Here is a 23,538-nt window from a genome sequence, read left to right on the forward strand (position 1 = left end):
GGAATATAAAGTCCCCCCTAAGAAAGGAAAACAAATGTTTATGGGTGGGTGTGGTGTGCATGTGTGGGTGTGGTGTGGGGGTGTGTGGGTGTGGTGTGTGGGTGTGCAGGGGTGCATGTGTGTGTGTGTGTCGAGATTGGTTGGAAAATGACATCTTATAAGAGCCCAGCCAAGGGCTGTGGTCTTGCTCATTGACTGTTGTAGTTATATCTGGAGGCTGCATAAAACTGGGTTGCTGGTTCAGAGGGCTAAAACTCTACTTAAGCAGATACCACAATCCTTGTCAGGGAGAAGTCACATGCACACACCAAATTAACCTGTGCTCAACTCCCCTGAAGGGAGGCTTAACTTAGAGGCAATGTGTAAAGTACTTGTGCAACACGTCAAAGAGTAACACAGTGAAAACACGCCACAAAAGGATCCCATACTGAATTTAGACACAGCGAGTAGATTTTAATGAATAAAACAAGAACAAACGGACAACAATCAAGTCAGTAGAATCGAAGAAATGCAGGTTTAATGATTTCAGTGAAAATAGTGCCAAAAAGCAAAAAAGCACCAACTGTGGATATCTAGATGTGCCGGATTGGCACAAAAACAAGATAGGGTCTGGCAGACTAAGGAACAACTTTTTGGACACTGAAATAATTTTACCCAATTCATACAAAAGGAGCAGTTTTTAGGTCTCAGCAACATACGTTTTAGCCACCTGTTGGCAATACCCCTTGTTTCCAATGCATATCATATGCAGTGGGCTTTTGGTCAGTCCCTTGCTCATTATTTGATAGCTTTTGTCTAGCTAGCTCTATTTTCTGCTCTTGATTCGATCATTTTCCTCCCTTTCCTTTCTTCCCTAATTGAAATGGCGGACTCGATACGCTGGGCGGTAGATGGAGGCTCTAAGGCGGTGTTAGTGATGTTAGACCTGTCTGCAGCATTTGACACTGTCTCCCATCCCATCCTCCTGAACCGTCTAAAGTCCATAGGAGTCAGGGCACAGTATTGACCTGGTTAACATCTTTCCTCTCCGACCGCAAACAACAGGTCCGGACCCATCCCTTTATGTTTCCTGTTGAACCTCTTAAATGGGGTGTGCCGCATGGCTCAGCCCTGAGCCCGCTTCTTTTTAACATTTATTTAACCCTGCTGGCTGGGATCAAAATTACATCATATGCTGATGACACTCAGCTACTGTTCACCTTTAAAGATGTATCTGCCACCACCATTGATCCCCTTAAAGTGTGTCTTAAGAATATTGCGGCCTGGATGGACCGCAATTTCTTGAAACTCAATGCAGATAAGACCGAGATCTTACTTTTTTAACCAACCTTCTACTATTCTCCTCTAATTTGTGGTGGCCTGAGGAACTAGGCACTACCAATCTTCCCAAGGACTCGGTTAAGAATTTGGTCGTTAGATGGGACAAACATCTATCCCTTGCCGTGCAGGTTCAAACAGTCTCTGCTGCCTGTTTCGGCAAAATCAAAACTATCAGAAGATTTATTAGCCATTTGCCTAACGCTACTCGAAAAACTGTGGTCCATGCTCTGATACCTTCACACCTGGACTACGCGAATGGATTATATCTGGGTCTTTCTTTAGGCTTGCTCCGCAGACTCCAGATGGTACAGAACGCTGCAGCCCATTTAGTCTGCAGCGGTCTGCTCAGACAACACATCTCTCCCCATTTCTACAACAACTGTGCTGGCTACCCATTGCCAAGCGAATTGAGTTTAAGGCTCTAACACTAGCTTTTCGGGCAGGCAAAGCTCTAGGGCCGGCCTACCTTAGGAGGAGACTTCGTCCTTATTGTCATTCCAGATCCTTACGGTCCAACACTAAACATCTGCTTGTCACCCCTAGGTTTCAAAAAGCCAGATCAGGAGGGAAATCATTCGAGGTGGGCGCCCCCCAACGTTGGAATAAACTTCCACTTCATTTGCGCCTGATTCAGTCAGAACTTGAGTTTCGTAAGTCTCTCAAGACCTGGCTTTTCAGCCGCCAGGATTAGTCACTGCTCTTGCTTTGCCCCGCTCTCTGTCTGTTATAACGCCGGGACACCCCGTTGGGGTAGCTGCGCGCTTAATAAATGCCTTATTATTATTATTATTCCTTCCATTTGTGCTACCCAGGAGCTCACAGTGTGCTCATTGGATGAGTTGTAGTGTTCCAATGCTTGCATGAGGGACTATTTTGGCTGTTGCAAGGAAGTGCATATGTATAATTATTCTCTTCCCCATTATTGTGTTGATCAGCATGCTAGCTTAATGTTTTTGGCCAAACCCACTTTGTACCCTTCCTTCTTTCCCAAATGTGCTCCCTGCAGGGAGCATTTCATTTTTTTAACACAACTTTTGAGGGCCTGGCATCCGCAAAGTGCTGCTGTACTGCAAACTTTTTTTTTTTTTTTTTTAATTGTAATTTAGAAACTGATATTTGAAATTTCTGCAAGCGGTGTGACACGTGTGTACACACATCACAAAGTGAGTATGCGCATCAGTGGCGTTCCTGGAATGGGTTCCCTTTTATAGAAAACCTATGCCAAGATTGGTGGTAGTGTGTGTGTCTTGACAAGCTTTGTCAAAGCGAATAGTTCAGCCTTTCAAAGTTAAGACCTGTTGGCTTTGGCAATGCTTGTTTGACTGGTATCATATATTCTAATGAGATCAGACCGAAACGTACATTTTTCAATGCTCTTTTAAAGTGGAAATGGTACCTATGTCTACAACGGCCAGGTATATCATGCTGGGAAGGTGTGCTTTCACCCCTGATAATTTTCGGACATTTATTGTCTCCAAAACTCAATTTTGCATTGGTAAATCACTCTTATAGAGCACAGTTTTACCTCATTTTGAAGATTTGGAATTTTAGTTTATGAACCAAGTATTAACAGACATTATCTGTCTTTTTTTTTAGTTTAAGAGAAAGTTTATTGATACAAGATAAAATGCAATACAATATAATTAGAAAAGGTTAACATAAGAAAACTTTATATGCAAACTGATAAGGCAATAGAGATGAAAAAGGGGAACAAAAAGAAATAAAGGGCAGGAGGTAGTCAATTGTCAGTATATCATAACTACTATATAACTTTTAGTAAGATTTAAAGCAATACAATGTAACAGATATAGGGAAGCTGAGCAAAATAGCTAAATAGAGGAAACAACAAGAAATATATATGCATATACATTAAAAAAGTATTACTCATGGAGGTTTAGGAAATTCTTCAATTCGAGGGTCATGGGTTTGCGAGGCATGCACAGATACATCAAGAAAATAGGTAAGAGGTAACTATGGGAGGTCTCTTTTAATGGCAAGGGAGATGGGGTGAACATATGCTCTGTCTAACCTATGGTTATAGCAAACTCCATACCACCAAGCACGATAGGAAAGGTTGGAGTTATCTTTCCATGTTCTAGTAATCTGTTGGAAGGCAACTGCAAGGAGTAGATGAATGATATGAAAATCACGAGCCTGTGAATTCCAATAATCGGAAAGACTACCTAAAAATATGTTAACAAGAGAAAAAGGGACTTGGATATGAAAAATTGTACTAATCTGAGTCCAAACTTGTTTCCAAAAACTATGAACCGGAGGACATAGGAAAAGCATATGTTTTAGGTCTGCTGGGTTTACATTACAAGACCAACAAGAGGTGGAAAGAGTAGGATTCATTTTGTGTAATGAGATGGGAGTAAATAAAAGTCTGTTGTAGATGTAGAAAAAAGTTTGGGTGGAATTGGCAGCTCGGGAAGATTTTGTAATTTTAATCCAAATCTTATTCCACGTAGACGTAGAAAAGGAGGATTGAAGATCAGTCTCCCAGAGCATTTCCACTTCAGTTTTATCCCTAATGGGTGAAAAAGGTAATAGAGATTGGTAGAGTTGTGATGCTGATGGGGAGAGGGACAGGATGGATAAAGCATGAGGAGGTGAAGAAGGAGGGATGGGTTGTCATGGTATGATAGGATGTTTGGATTAGAGAAAGAAAGGAGGTATATTTGGAAAGATATGATGAAGGAAAGGAAAAGCGTGATTGAGCAGAAGAGAAGGACAGCCAAGTATCCTCATGATGGAGTTGATGAACCCAATGAAGACCTTTAAGATGCCAATCTTTCCAAAATAGAACTTTGTTATTTAATTTAATATCCTTATTATACCAGATGGAAGATTGAAGAAATTTGTCTGAAGGAGAAAGATGGTTAGTAAATAAAGGTTTGAGAAGTTTACAAGAGTATAGGGAGAGAAAAAGGAATGGGTCGTTGAGAAAAGGATACGGTTTCTTGAAAAGAAAATGGCTGAAAAAAGGACTTTTCAACATCAACCCTTATTGGTGGAGAACGGAAATCATCGTCCTCTAATAAGAATAATGAGGCCTGCCTGAGAGAGAATGCATTGTGATAGATCTGGAAGTCTGGGAAGTTAACGCCTCCTAAGAATTTAGGACGCTTACGTTTAAGCAAGGAGATGCGGGGTGTTTTGTTGTTCCATAAAAATTTAGATAATATGGAATATATAGTTTTAAAATGGGAATTAGCAATAGTTATATGAAATATAAAAAAGAATAACAGGGACTCGCATCATTTTGATTGAGTCAAGACGACTCCACCATGTTAAAAACAAAGGATTCCATTTAGATGTAGCAGACTTCAAAAAGGATTGGAGTTCTTTTAAATTAGTTAAAATAGAATCTTTGATAGAGGGTTTAAACCATAAACCCGGATATTTAATTTTGTCAGCATTCCATTTGAAAGCAGATGTAGTATATTCCGCAGAAAAGCACAATTTATTTAATGGAAGAATTTCACATTTGTCAACATTTAACTTGTAGCCAGATACAGAGGCGGAAGATTCTACTTCTGATAAGAAAACTGGGAGAGATGATTGCAGATGGGATAAAAATATCATCTGCGTAAACCGATAAATTCTATTGATTACAGCCATATTTAAAACCTGTGATTTGGGATCTTCATTAAGAAAGGTTCCAAGGCAAGAATGAAGAGAAGTGGAGAAAGGGGACAACCTTGTCGTACTCCAGGGTGCAGTTTGAAATTTGATGAAAGAAGTCCATTTGAGAGAACAGAAGAAACTGGGGAGGAATAGAGTAAAGAAACATAATTTATAAATGTAGAACCAAAACCAAACCAGGATAAAGTAGAGAAAATAAAAGACCATCCCACTCTAGCATAGGCTTTCTCAGCATCTAGAGAGATGGCTGCTAATGAATCTTTATAGGATCTAGCTTTAGTAAGGACATTGAAAAAGAGTCTAGTATTGTCAAAAAGGTGTCTGCCTTTAATAAAACCGCATAGTTCACGACCAATTAACAAGGGTAGAAATTTCTCTAAACGAAACTCTATGATTTTAGCAAAAATCTTATAATCAAGATTAATTTGAAGAAAAGGGCGATAATTCTTACACAGAGTATGATCTTTGCCGTCTTTAGGTAATAAACATATTAGAGCTTCTTGAGAAGTGAAAAAGTTGATACAGTTTGAGAATAAGGAAATGAGAAAAATTTGAATTAAATTCAATGGTGAAACCATCAGGTCCTGGGGCTTTACCCCGTTTAATAGTACGAATAGCATTACTGATATCAGATTCGTTAATGTCATCATTTAATACCGAAAAGTCTAGGTCTGGAGAGGAAGGAGGGGTAACAGAATAAAGATACTGAGAGATTGCATCTGGAGAAACAGAAATGTCAGGGGTGTAGAGAGACTGAAGGAAATGAGTGAACTCCGACATAATGTCTTCATTTTTATAAATCATACGATTATTTGAGTCAAGGATAGAGCTGATCTTAGTACGTTCTTTCTTAATTTTTAAATAATTGGATAGACGTTTCCCTGCCTTATTCCGGCCGCCATAATACTTGGCTGAAGATTTAAGTAGAAATGAGTTGGCATTGTCTGTGTAAAGTTTGTTGAATTGAAATTTAGCATGAACAAGTTCATCCAAACAAGATTTAGAGCCAGAGATAGCGAAGGAAGATTCTAAACGTTTAATTTGTGTCATAAGATATTTCAACTTAGGGAGGGAAGATTTCTTGTGACGGGATACAAAAGAAATAATAAAGTCCCTGGAGGCTGATTTAAAAGAGTCTCAAACAATTTGAGGAAATGTAGAAGGGGATTCATTTTCAGTAAACAAAGTAGTAGCAAATGACTCAAATTGCTGGGTAAAATTAGGGTCTAGAAGAAGAGAGTTATTAAATCTCCACCTTCTGGTGCCTTGTGTAAGAGAAGAGATAGCTAGACTTAAGATACCCGGTGCGTGATCAGAAATTAGGATAGAACCAATGTCTTATTGTAGGATATGTTGAGTGAGTGATTGTGAGGTAAAAAGGTAGTCAATGTGAGAATGTGAGGAGTGTGCTGTGGAAAAGGAAGTATACTCTAAAAGGGTAGGGTTACATAAGCGCCAAGAGTCTACTAATGACCGTTGTTGAATAGTGGAGGTAAATTGGGAGAACATAGTGGACGGAATGAATTTAGAAGTGGATTTACGATCAATAGTCACATCCATAACCACATTGCAGTTACTTCCAACTAATAAGTAATCATCTTGAAAGGACATTAATTTGGATAAAATAGTGGACCAAAAAGTGATATCTGGAGCAGTAGGAGCATAAAGGTTATAAAGAGTCATGGGGATAATATTAAGTAAAAGTGAGACAGAAACCCATCTACCCTAGGTATCTGATTCTTGAGTAATAATCTGCAAGTCAAGACGTTTATGACATAAAATAATAACGCCATTATGATGACCTGTGCCTGGGGATGCAAAAATGTAACCTACCCATAATCTTTTAAGTTTAAGAATTTCTTTCTCTACAACATGAGTCTCTTGTAATAAAGCTATATCACAATTCAAGTTAGATAAATGGGAAAGAACCCTCTGCCGTTTGATCGGGGAACCTAAACCTTTAACATTCCATGAAACAACTTTTAACGCCATTTATAAGAAATGGAACAATAGAAACATTACATAATAATCAATATAACATTCATCTCCCTTGACCCCCTTCCCCCCCCCCCTCCGTCCCCGGCCTCCCGGTACTCCTCTCTTTAGCGGATTGCTCAAATGTTCTGACTGGAGTCTCCCGGGGGGAGCCTGAACCGCACCGGTATCCCTCGTAACTCGCCTTTTGTTTTTATTGTTTTTCTTTTTGTTTCTGTTATTGTTGGACTGACGCTTGCTGTTCTTCGAGGACTATCTTGAGCCACTGCGGGGCAGTGCCCTGGGAACGGATTGCAGCTTTGATATGTGTATATTTCCTTATGTACCTAGCGGCCGGCCCGGGTGGTTGTAGGCCCATACTTGTAACCGAATTATTGTTCAATAAAAACTTTTTCCAAAAAAAAAAAAAAAAAAATAATCAATATAACAATTGAAACTCAGAGAACAGTAAAAAATATCAATGAATAATACAGTAAATATGCAGCTATACCAAATAATAGTAAATTGCCTAGTAAGAGATAAAGGAATGTAGTTATGAAGAGGAGTATAGAACCGAAGAAGAAAAGGAGAATAACAGAAAAAGGAAGAAAGAAAGAAGAGAAAAGAAAAGAAAAGAAAAGAAAGGAGAGAAATAGAAAGAGGGAAAGAGAGAGGAAAGCGAAGAAAAAGGCATCATTGGGAAATAAGGAGGTTCAGAAGTAAGAGAAGAAGGATGAAGAAAATACAACGAAGAAAGAAAGGTAAATACATTGAATAAAGAAAGCAAGGTAGAAGATTCAAAAACATACTGACTTACTACAAAACATAAAAGGATGAGGGTGGTGAAGCCACTTAAGTAAAATGGCACAGCTGACCGGGCAACTCAGGGCAGATCAGGGAAGGAGGATATCATCCAGAACAGACCAGAGAGGACATAGATCATATACGAAAAATGACTGCACCTAGCGGATAAAAAAGATAGAGAATATGAACAAATGAGAAATACGTAGTGTGGTACATTAACACAACATGAAATAGTCTGAGAGATGAAATATCAAAATGTTTAGATATAAAAAATCACAAAGAGACATAAGAGGACAACAATTAAGCAGGGACAAAACAAGGTGTGTCCATATCATGTTCACGGAATTGGTCCAAGAATCTCTGGAGCAGAGCAGGATCTTCATAAGTCATCGTTTTATATTGGTATGTAACTTTGAAGAGGCAGGGGTGCAAAAGTCCATAACGATCATTGAGAGTACAGAGAGCTGGTCGCATAGCAAGAAATTTCATCTGACGTTCTGCTGTTGTCTTGGCATAGTCTTGAGCAAAGAATAGGGTGGAATTCTGCCAGGTAATACGATCTTTAGATTTAGCAGTTTGTAATACCTTAATAAGTCAGTATATTCAAAAAAATAGAAAATGACTCCTCTGGGCTTGGATGAAGAGGATGCTGTAGTTGGATTCCGACCCAAACGGTGAGCTCGTTGGGTGTTCAAAGCAGGAGACAAAGGGAGACCAAGGATTTGTGGAAGAAATGTTTTAAAGAAAGAGATGGGATCTGAACCCTCCAAACCTTCTGCCAGGCCATAGATGCGCAGGTTATTGCGACCTCTGCGATCTTCCAAATGTTCCACCTGTTTCTGGAGAGAGAGGACATCAGATTGTACTGCGGGCACTTGGTGGACTACATTTTGGACAAAATCTATTAATCGCTCCATCAGAATGATCCTATTGTCCATGGTAGGCCATTTGTCATCCAAGGATTGAAGACGTCTGTTTGTCTCTTCCATATATGGACGAAGAGCTCGTATTTCTTCAACCAACACCTCCATATTGTCTGGTGTAGGAGATGTGGTAGACGATGGAAGATTCATTTTAACTCGTTTACTAGTAGTGGTAGGTAATTTTGGAGTAAGAGTAGTTGAGGAGAGTCAGGGATTAGCAGATAATGCCAGATCGTCCATATGAGGCGATGATGTTGGATTTTCAATTTTGTCCATATTTGTTGAGAGAATAGATTAGGGATTGTGGTCCGCCAGAGTGGAAAAAGGGATAGGAGGACCAGCTACACTCTGTCCAGATTTCGTTCTCCCCATACACTTTCAATTATAATGTAGCACTGTCTGTCACAAGTAATGTTTCCTCAAAGAAACCACAATGTTCATATATTTGAGGAGTAAAAGGGGTTGAGAAAAACAGGTAACCCACTGGCTAAGTGTAGAAAATATTAAGAGGAGGCAGTCCTGTGAAGAAAAGCTCCAGCAAACATCACTTTCCTGTCATAGGGTGCCACTAGAAACAGGCTGCAAAACCTCATTTTCCAAATCAGGGGTCAAGTGAAAGTGTTAGGAATAACCCCAGCATTAAAAATCATACATTGGAGAAGGAAAATGCAGGCTTACATGGCAGACGCATGCCTCTGAAAACACTCCTCGTCAAAAAGGCACTGAGGCGACGGGCTCGTGAAGCACAAGCACAAAATGGTGGCCTCGAGATGAAGAAAAAACGCGTCGATCACGTTTACCCTTAAAAATGCTCACCAAAGCCGTCTAAGGGTCTCAAACGGTGGTGGAATGCGTCGCATGATAGCTCCGGTCCACAAGGAGCAGCAAGGAAGGGAAGGTCTGCCGGAGGGTCCGCACTTCTCCCAAGCCACCACGGATCTCTCTTAGGCAGCGGCCATCTTCGGCTGGCACCAAGCCACCGACATTTATCTGTCTTAAATTGTAGTGAACTATATGAAATCTTTCATGCATTTCCTTGCAGAAAACAGCATATTTTGCTCATTCTTTCATGTAGACAAACAGTGTAGGAAGGTACGTCTGTAACTTAATTACTCATATTTTCCAGCTTAGACGTTACAATTACACACATTAAAATATTTTGATTATACGTGCACCCGTTACACAGCAAATTGTCTGCGTCTGTTCAGCATGGAAATCTGCCAAGATTCTCCTTTCTAGAACTTCAAAACTCCTCTTTATGCATTTTAAAGTTTTCTCCTTTAACTTGGCATTCTACTAACTGGATTTTCAACACTAATTACAATTAGGCCATCGTTGTAATCACCAGTTTAGTGGTAAATATCGCATCCCCTCAGTTTTCCTCAATGGAACTTTGGCAGGTCAAATATGACGAAATTTACCTGGCGAGATCCTGGAAAATACTTGTCCATGCAGATTTCAATGCAGAAAGCACTAATAAAGTGCATATGATTCCCCATTTGTTGGTGAAAGGTATTGAAAGGAATTATCTATCAGACCCAATAAATACCGATACCTGGGGCATAATTTTTTAATCCTGCTGATAAATAACTCTCCTCCATCTGGCCATTAATAGTGAGGGACTAAGGCTGCTCTAAACCTTGTCTTTGCTTCAAGCATTTGAAAATTATACCTAAAAATTGCTTCCTCCATTGCTTTATGTATTCTGGGTTTTTGCAGGGGGTGGTGGAGTTCTCTAATCCTCAGAATACTCTGGGTCTCTGCCTGATTTCATTTTCTTTAGTTACGTAATTGTGGCTCTTATGTACAGCGATTTGAGGGGGTCAACGGTTAGGCACCCTCTCATTACACACCTTCAGTAATAAACTCCCGTTTCTGTTGAAGTATACTCATCTGCTTTCCACAAATGCTGCTTCCCTTCTCTGGGTGACCTTTGGACTCTCTTCCTCTACATCAATAGAGCTTGCAAACAGACTAGTTTTACTATTTTGGAGGAAAAAATTAAATGAATACATTTCCACTTCCCTTTATTGTCAGCTTCTTTTCAATATATATCTAAAATAAACTTGACTTAAGTATGTGGTTGGGCCTCTCGGCGTTCATACTGCACCTGCGGCTCCCCCGCTAAGGCGGAGGAGCAGCGCCCCACTGCTTTTGAGCAGTGAAAAAGAAAAATAGAATGATAATACCAAAGGTTATTATCATTCTATTTTTCCTCGCTTACTTCCTGCAGCTGAGCCAAGGGCTGGGCCGTCCATTTGGACATGTCAATACAGCCGGAGGAAGAAGGAGGAGTGGTGACACTGCTTTAAGTGCACATGACAGTTTGACCGGCCATCTAAGGACGGTAAAACCATCATGCACACTTAGATCTCTCTACCCAAGCTGTGGTTTACAGCCTGGAGGAGAACAAGCAGAGGGTCGTAGTCCTTTAGTGAGTGCCTAACTATGGCGTTCACCCCAATCGTGGCACTGCTCTCATGCTGGGTATTACCAGCATGGAAGCAATGTCTGGATTGGCGTCGGGGACCCTGTGGCATGCCAGGAGTCGAGGAACAGAGGCCAGAAGAGCAGCGAAGCTGCAGAATGCAGGAAAGCATTATCTTTTTTATTCTTTTCCCAAGTGCTGCCCTCCCCCACGCTGCCCTCCTTAGTGCTGCTCACCACTTAAATGCCGCAACAGCTGCCACTGCTGTATTGTATTTTGTTTTGGCCTGTTAGGCCTAATGGCGGTTCATGTTGCTTGCCCCATGAGATATTTTCTCTGTTGACCTCAAGATAGTGAGGCATGAGTTGCATGTACTGTGAGGTTTGAGCAATATTGGTGTTAATGAGAGAGTTTGCTACCACTCAGCGCTTTATAATTAACTTGCCTGATGATCAATGATTTTTTTTATATGATAGTTAATTATGTCAATTGTATTTTCCTTCAATTGTAATATTTTATTTTTATTTTGCACCTACTGAATAGTATATTTGTGTTGAATGTTTTTGGGGTAATTGTACCCAAAATAAATCATTTTGATTAATATATAGTATTGGAGGTGGAGTGATGATAGAGGCAGAGTCTTTGCATGCTGAAGTAATGTAGATAAAGGGAAGGAGAATTGTATTGACATTGGCTAAGTTATTGGGGTACAACTCCCCCACAGTTCTTCAACAACACCAATTTCATAACATACCTGTCTTTTTGATTTACAAAAATAATTTTATTGGTGGGATCTACAAATGCAGCCAGCTTTCTGAATTTGTTGTACCATTTCAGTCTTGAATCCAGTGGACAACTCTCATTTGCTTTAGCCTCCAGACCTTCTGATCAATGACAGAGTACTTAATGTTTAAGCTGAGTATCTTTTCTCAAATACAGATATAATTATTGGACTCAGACTAGCCTACCTCGGTCACCCAAACATTTTCCATACTCCTTAGATGAAAGATGTCCTTTAGGGAGCTAATTGCAGCTGGAACGAATTTGAATCTTGTAGTTAATTTCCATGTCATGCTTATTTGAGGTTTAATAAATGCTCTCTGTATTGTTGGGATCTAATTCCCCCATCAGGTTATTCCATATATATTGATGATTGCAAAAATGAAGAATTTCTCATTTACTTGCATTTCCCACCCATCTCTTCATGTACTAAATGAAACATTTGAATTGAAATGGAATAAGGGCAAATATGTTGTTTTTGAAATGTTATGGTAATATTGTATCAACATTCTTCTCCTGGTCAATTTTCCAGCAATGTGTGGTGGAGAACTCTCTGCGCCTGCAGGGGTAATTTTGTCTCCCAACTGGCCTGAGCCATACAACGAGGGGGAAGATTGTATGTGGAGAATACATGTTGGGGATGAAAAAAGGATTTTCCTCGACATTCAGCTGTGAGTATTTCCTTTCATCTGAATATACAATAATATCTTGAGCTAGAATACCTGTTATTTTAAGTGTCTTGTGTGCTGTGTGCTCACTCTCCGAACTTGATTCTAAGGTCAAATTGGAAAATGTGTATGAGTAAAGTTTTCCAAGGGGGTGTACATCTAGAAATATACGACTTTCTCACATCTCCATGAGTTCTCCTGAGATTGACCGGTTATAGTTGAACAACCCAACATCTACTTTAAACATAGGCATATGGGAATCAGCCTTCTCCAGCTCCGTTTACTTAAATGGGGCCAACTATTTCTACATTTGGCATATAATCGCAACAGGAAAGTCAAAAAAGAATTGCAATCTAAGACTTTAATAAAGAAAGTGAGATGTCATGGTTATATTTTAATAGTTTAGATAGAAAACCAGATTTTCAACAATGCTTTCAATAGATGTTTACTCAAATAAAGTTATGCCAGTAATATTTCCTTTCTGTAGAAGTGAGGGGTGCCCTGAGTTTTGTTTAATACTTCTGCACCCACTCATGTTCACAAAGGGTATACAGAATAGTGCCATACATTGATAGGTAGTAAAGCAAGAAGGAATGTCTGAGGCTTGCTCATGCAACATGTTAAACACTTTCTTGGCTAGGATGGTGAACATCTACTCAAAGTCACTCCCAAACATGCAGTAAGGCAGAGCATAATAGAGCCCTAATTAAAATGGGCCCTTAAGTTCTAGATCTACTGCTCCTTATAGACACATACTCACTCAGTACCCTAACGTGGTGCACTGATACCCAGCAGTTCAATTGATAACACACAGAAGACCCCATAGCCCCGATCCCCCCTCTACCCAACAACTCACCCTGACTATCCTACACCCACAAATTGGAGATAACCCACCCTCCCCCTTAGACACTAGGTTGGACGCTGCCAAAGTAACACGTAGCCAGGGAAGCAGGTGGGGGTAGGTACCAGGACTAATTAGGAGGCAGCCATTAAATGTGGATCGGCCAACACTGGGGAAGTTCACGAACAGGATGCAGAGCAGAATCGGGCTGAGGGCAACAGTTGGTCGCATCAAAGGGTTCCACGAGGGCCTTCCAGTACCAGCCCAGCTCAGCGAAGCACAGAGGAGTCACGCAGTCTCTTGACCTGCTTCCTGTCTTTCTCAGAAGCGTTCCTCCAGCTCACTCAATTATTCCCACCACCCAGGCCCGAGCTGGCAATAATACCTGGCAACCCGACGTCATCGAGGAGGAGCCGGGTGAGGAGAGGAGAGTGTGTCTGATGTGCTGAGGGCCAAAAAGGAAACAATCAATGAATGGTGTCGACCAGTCAGATACACGTCGATCAGAGTCCCACCCAGGCAATTTGGACACAATATCTGGTGTGCGTTGATACAGGTCGCACCAGACTGTTCAGTTCACGCACAACAAGGAGTTGCAAAGTCCATACATCCCTGGAAATGAGGCACAATGTCCGGTGCAGGTTGATATGGGTTGGACCAGACAATTACGGTCACACACACAGGTGAAAGCTCAGCAATGCCCCATGAGTTAGAATAAGACACTACTACGGTTACGCCCCCTTCTCTGAGGGTCACAACCTGTGAATGGAGACCGCCAGGAATGAGCATGCAATTGGCCTGTTGCATGAGAGAGATGTGGCACGATCGACGAAGCAGGTCATGCTGGATCCCCCAAATGGTGGATCCGCTCACCACCAACAAGATGTTTGAGGGTGCGGAGGTCCCCACGATGCAGTAGCTACACGCCTTGGACACCGGCATTATTTCTGGGGCTCTGCACAAGGCAATCCGGTCTCCAGGTACAATTCTTAACCCAATGCTCATGCTGCACTACCAGTTGAGATACAGTAGACAATGTGGGTGTCCCTCCTAGGAGATCTTTGATGTTCCTGAGACCTCCAAAAGAACATAGGGAAAGCCAGCCAGCCCTTGGAGAGCACACTTCGGGGTGCCACACAGCAGCAGGTAGTCAGCCCAGGCCAGCACTATTCAGGAAGGGCACCCAGTCCCTTTCAATGGCAGTAATTCTCCTTGTGCACAACAGATTCCTCTGGCAGCGTGCACCACGCAGTTCAAGGCTCTCAAGTCCCAGGTCCCCACAAGTGTATCTCTGCTCTGCTAAAGTATAGCACCAGTAGTTACACTGTAGTGTGCCTTTAAAATCGGGCGTGGTTCAAGGGGTCTTCCTTCGAACCACAGATGTCGCCACTAAATTTCAGTCCGGTCTGCCATGAGTCTGTGGAATGCAGATCCTAATCTTCAGTGAGGCCATGATCGGGCTCCAGAGGCCAAGTGCCAAAACTTCTTCCTCCAATCTATCCAGCTAAGCCCGCTAATGGCAGAGGTCAATCATTCCAGTTGCATTCCCAGTGTTTTATAGCTGTCACTGGGAATGCCCAAAAGTGCTTCCTCAACCTCCAGTGTGGACTGGAGCCAAGCACAAAGGCACACAAACAGTTTTAGAGCAGAGAAATGCCCACTTTCTAGTAGTGGTATTTCTATACTAATCATGACAAAACCACCTATATAACTGGAAAGGGTTTGCCACGGCGGATCCAATGATAGAAAACATTATGAGGCTACTCCACTGCAATCCACTACTGCAGCCTGAAGTAATTTCAACCATTCCCCCATGTTAGCCTATGGGAAGAGCAAAACTCAGAGCTAGTGGAAACACACATGGGAATTCCTCATTACACACATGTGTACCTGGCCTGCATTTCATCTACTACTCCCTAACCCTTAAGTTACCCTTGGGGTGCTTCAGTGGTAGTGAAAGGTCCTCTCAGGATGGCTACTGATTTAAAAAGGCCAATTGCGCACATACAGACTTGCAATTCCAGTCTGGAAAGATATTTAGGAACACCATATGTGCAAGTGTGCACCCCAGCCTCCAAATACAGGCTGACCACATGTTTGAAAACATCCTAGGTGCAAGTGTGCACACTGGTCCGCAATGATGGCCGGCTTGAAGCTGGTTTAAAACACTATAGGTCCTAGTGCACACACACAGGCCTGCATGGCAGGTTGACCTATGTTTTGAAACAGTGGTAAAGTGCGCAGGCAGTCAGAGGTTGTAAACCTCATAGGTGCAAGTGCGAACACTTGCCAGCAGTGGCAGGCTGGGCACCGGTTTACAACCACCATAGGTGGGAGTGCGTACACAAAGGCCTGCAACGGCAGACCTGACCTACGTTTAGGAACCTGCAGGTAAGCACCACTTTCTAACGTGTGTAGGAAGGGTGCCCACACTTTCACACTGCATTTAAAGTGGGAAAGTACCCCAGATCCTAAGGCCACAACCAGAGAATCAGCCACACCTAGGAGGTGTCCCATGGGGGAGCTGACCCCCTGTGTAGAGAAAACCCACATAGGGTTTACACTAGGGCCTCTCTGGTGTAAGTGGAAGTCTTCCTCAGGGTTGGCTACTAAATGAGAAAGGCCAACCTGAGCATGAGACATGTTTGACAGGCTATTCTGGTGGCTGGCAAAATCAGTGTTGCGTCCCACTACTAGCCAGTGCAGTACCCCCCTGGGTATGTGGTGTACCTTTTTACAGGACACTCACGGGTATGACCCTAAACCAATCAAGTACACACCCTATCCTGGCATGTGTAGTCAGGGTGTGTGCACTTTCCCTCTGCAGTACAGTGGGAAAGAGCCTAGAGTCCTAAGTTCACAAAAAGGAAGTTAGCAAAAAACAGGAGGACAAAAAGCAAAAGGTTTCAGGGAGATCCCCCTTAGAAGTGCCATGTCCAACACACCCTCAAATGGATGCCACACCATGGAGTCCCACAGTCCCCCCCTCTGGTTTTTCAAATCATGAGACAAGGCAGAGTTTAATAGTTTTTGAGGTGTAGTACTGTACTGTATTATATTTGTCACATTGTATCATTTGTATAGCACTTTATATCTCCCTCAAGGCTGCACGGCTTACTGTCTACAGAAATATTAGATGTGAGATTGTAGGACTTGATACCACCTCTTAATTCGAAATGGAGAAAGGGTGTGAAGGCAGATAGAAATAGAGAATATATTCATTTTCCTCCCTATGTGAATTAATGTTGTGGCATGAGGATTTTAATTGTATTTTGAATTGAATGATATACAAATACCATCTGACCAGAAACCCTAAGTGGAGGAGAAGAACAGTTAAAATAACAAGGGATTCTTGAACATCTGGAAAGTACAATAAATTGGCAGACATTAGCAAAAACTGAGGAAGATGCTGGTACATTAATATGTAAAGTGAATGAGAATGTAGGTTCTAGAAGAGAGTCTGAACAGGAGGCCATGAGTCCTGTCATCAGGAATTACGCACTTGGTAAGGTGAGGTAAACATAAGGTACTGGAAATAGACATCTCAGACAGTGAGAAAAAAGTACAGTCATTTGAGAGAGATGAGCCTAGTGTCCAAACCATCAAAGACCAACCTAATTGAAAAAACAGAAACGTGTGCTGTTAATGGATACACTGGAGAAACTCCATCATAACACGAAAAGGCAACTGCTCCATAGGGAGTGACACAAATTCACAAGAAATTACTGGTCTGGTTGCTACGAAGGAAATCCCTCGTCCCACCCACCTTAAGACACATATCAGAGATCAATTGGAATGAGGATACAAAGGAAGGTAACAATGAGTTATCTATGGATAGATGCCTAAAGGGTATCAACATATAGCAAAATCACGTAACTCGCGCCAGCCTGGATGCAGCATTGGGTCCAATAAAAACTGAAGTGCTTTGACTATTGTATGAACAGCAAGAAACCCTTGATATAGTCATAGGCAGGGAGGAATTGATTATAGCTCATTTAAATGGTATACTGCCAATAATTGTATCTTGGCAGATAAGCTACTTGAAGACTGAAAGAGTCCAAGTCTGTCACTTTGATGCTAACCTCTGTGTGGAAAGCTACTATTATAATTTTCGCTAAACTCGGCAAAGATGCCCTGGACTTTAAATGCATTTTGGCCACTTTCAATGTTCAATGAAAGCCTTTGAAAATGTGCTGATGTATCTGTTACTCGCAATAGTGATTGATCTGTTATACTGTAGTTAATGTGGTTTTATGACACGGAGGAGGATAATTCTGAATTTGTGGCCTGGCATATCCAATGGGTGTCATGGCAGATGGTGGGGAGGAGATTGTGTTGGCCTCTCTGAACACAGAAAAGTCTTTGGCATGGTATGCTGAAAGTATTTTCAAAGTTCTGCAAAGCAATAATCTTTGGTCTGAGATGCATTGCATGGATTAGACTATTATGAACATTTCCAACAGAATGCATAAAGCCCAACACCATGATATATGACTCCATACATTTGACAGACTTGCCAGATAGGGTTGCCCATTGAACCCCTATACTTTTTACCTTGTAGTAGCACCAGTAGTGTGTAAACTGCTTACTTTCCTTTCTGGTAAGGGGTACTAAACATGAAAGTATCCTCTGATGATAGCTATTGGAGCTCTTGAGAGCAGTCTGTGGTAAATTAACACCCCAAACCCTTTATGGATCAGGACTGTTTGAACTGGATCAAAGGTGCAATTGGGGTCTTCTTGAAGGTTTGTGTATTAAAAAACTTGTTGCAATGTCATCAAATACCATTTTTGAGGCTATCCAGTTAGAATGTCACCTTGATGCATAGAATCTACTTGCTAATGAAGATATGTTGTACATATGTTTTATCAATTGGACCATTCCAATGCCGTGAGGTTACATAGGCCCTGGGTATATATTACCACCATTTTACATATTCACATTTAAAGTTGACATCTTTTTAAATGATCACTTTTAACTCACATTTGCTTGCGCACTCGTATGGGATAATGTTCTCAGAAATGGGTTTGCTCACACTTAAATTTCTTCATAGGCATATTATCAGGCCCTTGAACATTCTGTACAAGGACTAAGTTCACTGCGCCAAATGTTGTTGTTTGTTGTTGTCCGTTCAGCGACAGCTCTGCAAGGGCAGAATCCACAATGACAGCCAGACCAGAGCTCTGGCATAGAAAGCATGGGTAAAGTTTATTATGTAAACTCCAGCATTCCTTTGGTTAGGCAGATGAGTATTTCGCTGCTATGGTCGAGATCACCCCATGTTGGGAGTTCAGTCCACTCAATCATGTTACCTCTCTGAGAAGGACGTGGCCTGCTCTACAGCAAGACGGGATCCCAGATGTAAATGTAGTTGAGCTTATATAGCGCACAGCTACCCGCTGTGGGTTTCCCGGCGCTTGCTTAGGGAACCCGTCCTGGTATTCCCCTGTGAGATAGCAGGGTTTCCACAAGGTGAAAGTCAGGCATCCCACCGCGAGGGGCCGTTGTGGAGATTAAGCAAGCTATTGCCCAGAGTCGCAGAGTGTGAACCCGTGAGTCGAGGAGGCACCGGGGCGAGAATTATTGAGTCCGTGGAATTTTTAGCCCAAGACCTGCAGAGGTGGGGAATTGAACCCTGGTCCAGGACCGATCTCAGCTTCCGGGTCTGCCGCCTCTAACCCCTGAGCCACACTTCTCCAGATGATGCATACCCTCACGTAAATGGGGAGTTAGGCCACTGAAATGTATTCTTCTATGCATATTACGATAGGAAACGCTAGGTAGGAGTATAGGTAAAATGATATGCATTCATATAATCAATGTAACAGCACAATAGGTGAACTGCTTGTATTCTTTACGATTCTCGTAATTCTGATTACTCTGTTTTGTTTCTTTCTATAAGTCATTGCAGAATACATATTCTGCACAAGAATCCTATTGCTTTAATACATGTTTGAAATGCCAATTTGAGTATTTCTAGTGTTTTGCTTTGGGCATGCCTGAGTTACTAACAAAAGTGTCAGATCTGTTTCTGCAATTTCCTTGGGAAGTCAGGATTGTCATGTTCTGAGGTTGCACATGCCAGCTGTTACCAAGTAAGCTTAGAGGTCCAGATAGTGCACTGTGAGCTAGCTAAGACTTGCTAAGACTAATTTTGAAGTTTATGTTGTCCAAACGCAGAGTCTTACTGAAATAGTATTAACCGTATGACATGACGCTACCAATGTTCTAGCTTGGGTACTTATTCAATGAGTAGTTTTTTCTTTTGTGTGCCCAAAGCCCTATTCTCCATTTTAACCGAAGACGTCCATGGTGTTAGGGAACTATCCTCTTCTGCAAAGTAGGGAACCCCTGTTTCTGGTTGTAGGTTGTCCAAGCTTGAACCATTAAAAGGATCATCCCTCAAAAGCTAATCTCTCTGAATCCCAAATATTCAAATGGCTAATGCAGCATCAGTTAACATACCAGTAAAGTGCACACAGTAGTCACACAAATGCTGAAACAACATGGGCTCACCCTAACGGGTAAGGACGTTACCTTCATGGTAGAGGCCCACAAAGTGTACAGAAAAGAGGTATTCTATTCATGGGTAACATTTCCAGCAGTAAATGTGAAATCAAGTCATTTTCACAATTACACCATAGCTACAGTTCCCAACAACTTCACAACTAATGAGGCATTCAAAAATCCACAAACTTTCCAGGAACAGCAACATTGGTTCCAAGGTGCCCAACACATGCAAGAAAAGATATTAGAGGCCCCCTCAGCAAAAAGGGACTGACATGGCCAGTCTTAGCCGGGTACATACCTTTCACAGACATAGGAAGCCTTACATCACAAGAGTTATATACACTACACACAGGTCTAGTCAGATTCTACTAATGTTTGGCACAATATGTGATGCGAATAATGACATTAAGAAAGGACAAAAGATCGTGCCTAGCTCGGAAAGTCCCTTGCCTGTAAAAATGCACATTTAATGACTGATTTGTTCTTTTTGGTCTGGACATTGATCCTTTTGTAACTGATTCTTGTTTCCCATAAAAAAAAATTTTTTAAACAGTTATTAGTAGTGAAGAAGATTGGATTTGGACATTTTTGCCCTAAAACTGCAAAAAAAGAAGGTTCACGTTCATGTAACTTAAATGTTAATTACTCTGTGGTAAACCTTTTTCTTCACAGTCTTTTTCCTTTGTAGTAGAGGAAGAGGCTCCTGTGCCTTTTGTTATGCGCCACTACTGCACTTAATTGCTCTTTGTCTTGAGTCTTGTCTAATATTGATGCGCTTTACTCTTTTTGGACCATATGTGAAAGCAGTGCTGTGCATTTCAATGGTATTATTTCATGAAGTGTTTTTTAACATTATCGGATATTTAGGATATCTGAAATAGATTGTGGTTATTCTGTTGTTATATGTGATGTTGGTTTGTTCTTTAAGTATATTTTTAGCTTATAAACAACTAATTAAAAATCCAATTTAAAAGATTACGTAAGGGATATTTGAGTGAAAGCTGTGGAGCATGCTGTCTAATTTTATGCTGATGATATACCACGCGACCTGCATTGACTTCTACTTTAAGGTCTTGAACTGATTTGGCAGGGCGTATCATTTGAAAATAAACCGTGGTACTTATTGCTGGGGTGCGGAAAATCAAAAAAGATCATGTTGTGTCTAGGTATAGTGATGAGCCAGATCCCATCCTTTGGGAATACAGTTGTGTTGGATAGCAAATTTCAAAAACACAAGTAGAGAGAAGGCAATGTTGGGTTGGAGTGGTTGCATAGTGATGAGTGACTAATTTGTCAGTGGAGCATTTTCCTTTGGGATGTCCAAACCGCTTTCAATCTTCAGCATAGACAATTTTTGCAGTATTGCAGATACAATAATTCTGTCAGGAATATATGGCTGCCACTCCCACAAGGTCCTAGTGGTCTATTACTCTAGTAACTCTGCCTGACGAGGGCAAGGTAATAACTACATTGTACAAAGTACTTAGAAGCCACATGGCAAAATCCCCATTGCTAGTTAAGGAGAAATGGTAGGCTGAGTTTTGGGGAGGCAATAACTGGTGAAAACCCAGACAATGTGTTGATGCTTGTAAAAAAAAACAAAAAAATTCTTGCAATGTCATCTTTTATTTTAACAGAATTCGATACATTGTAATGTCCATACTTTACACCCAAAGTACTACACAGGATCCATCCAGAACCATCACCTGTTCCAAGGTTTTTCCAGGATATATCTTTCTTCGTTTGACTTTGTCATTCCACAAAGTAATTGCATACTGACAATAGATATTAGACCAATATACTAGATGCAAGATTTTCCCAGTCCAAGTAATGCAGATTGCATGCTTGTCTCCCCATTTAAGACCCAACATAAGATGCTGCACAACACACACTGCGTTTTGCCCAAAAGAGTATATTGATGCTTTGTTTGGAACTGGAAGGCCCCAAGGTTACATACTGTTCTGGAGACATAGAGTAATGGGCAAAAATAAAAGATGTACATAGTAGCCTATCATGAAGGGAAGACAAGCTGACAGAATACTTAACTGACTGAAGATTATAAGTACAGGATCTGTTATATACTCTGTATTCTTTTTTATCTTATTTTTAGTGCACACTGATTATGTTCCACTTAACATTGCTCGTTATGGTGCCTACACTTTTAATGTTGAACTTTCAATTGGGGAATCTGATGCCTGGGCCATGGACTGTCTGAATGCCCTCTGCAGATGTCCTTGGAATCCTTACCTTCCTCATTGGTGAACTCTTTTAGAGCCGCTGTAAGTCCTACCAAAGTACATTACCAGACAAACCACCGCGGTATGCTGCTTGCTATGTGTCAACTTTGTTTTGTTAGGATAATTTTTGCCTTTTTCTTTATGTGTAAAATCAATAAGGATGCATAAAAAATTGTCTTGAATGGATCAATTAATAATATTGGACAATGTATCTTTTACCTCAACCATTAGAGATATATTGAAAGTGTGTGTGTGAGTGTGTGTGAGAAAGACAGAGAGGGGGAGAGAGAGAGAGAGAGAGATTATGGGAACAGCGGAGGACCAGGAACTCATATAAATGCTAGGGCATTCTACCATTCATGACTACTTGCAGTCTGGCCAAAACAGCTCTCTGATACTCTGAAAGATATTCTAGGTAAAGGTGTTTCTAAGTTTGCATTGGGATTGAAGTACATCAACTCAGTATGTACATTCTAGTGAGTAATGGAGTGTCTAAGGCCTTATCAGAGTCTTGTGAGCCATTGTGAGGTCCAATCCTCTTGGGTCAATCAATGATCTTCTGAATTTGGATAAGCCTAAACCACCTGATTGAAAGCATTGTCCTAACTATGCAAAGTCTCACGCATCCATGACCTTTTAATAAATGAGTTAGATCATGCTCATGCTCTTTTTCAGTCCAATTGTGGTGACCTGCTATAAGTTAGACACTTAAATGGGTCACTGGCAAGGTCATTGACTGCAGGGTTTGTGGAGGTTGAGGAAGGACTTGAGAAATGTGCCCACCAAGGGCTTGAGCCAGTCTAGTGATCTCTTGTCAAAGCCTTGCCTCCCTCAGGGCCCTGTCCTATCCATGGGCAGGTCCATCCCAAGCTAAAGCTTCCATAAGGAATACCATCCAGCCACTCTGCAGGGCAACTGAGCGGAAGCCCAAAACCAGGCATACATCCCTCTCTCTAATCATTCGAGAATTCTCTATTCACCCAAACTCAGCCTCTTCCCTTGCATGCAAGCAACCAACTAGTCCCCTGCAAGAACCATCAGTCTTACCAGGCTCAGCCCATGCACACCTTAGATACTCACTATCACTGGGCAGTGATAATGTCCTTTCCTTCACAGTCACACAGACTGTGAGACCTCTGAAAGGCTTGGCAGAGAATCACACTCGCATAGGCACACACAAACACAAGACTTTTTTGTCTAGGTAGTCTTTCACTGGCACATGCACAGTCGCTCTAGCCGCGGCGCAACACAGGGAAGAGGTGTGGCGCCACGGCCAGGGCGACTGATTCCGGAATCTGGGGATCACGGTTTGATCCCCGGAGGCAGATTAGCCCAGCACCATGTGACTCTGGGCAATAGCTTGCTTAATCTTCCCGACGGCCCCCAGCGCCTAGAGACCCTTACG

The 23,538-nt window shown here is 41.6% G+C and overlaps 1 protein-coding gene across 2 annotated transcripts in view; it reads left to right on the forward strand.

Moving 5' to 3' along the window:
* Nucleotides 1-23,538, forward strand: part of SEZ6L (seizure related 6 homolog like) — a 1,319,356-nt gene that overhangs the window by 881,665 nt on the left and 414,153 nt on the right. For both annotated transcript variants that reach the window (XM_085633531.1, XM_085633532.1), the window contains exon 9: nt 12,410-12,548. In XM_085633531.1, the coding sequence (XP_085489657.1) occupies nt 12,410-12,548 (139 nt within the window). The remainder of the gene's footprint in view (nt 1-12,409; nt 12,549-23,538) is intronic.

This window comes from Triturus cristatus, chromosome 11 (genome assembly GCF_964204655.1).
Source record: "Triturus cristatus chromosome 11, aTriCri1.1, whole genome shotgun sequence".
In the NCBI taxonomy this organism is placed as follows: domain Eukaryota; kingdom Metazoa; phylum Chordata; class Amphibia; order Caudata; family Salamandridae; genus Triturus; species Triturus cristatus.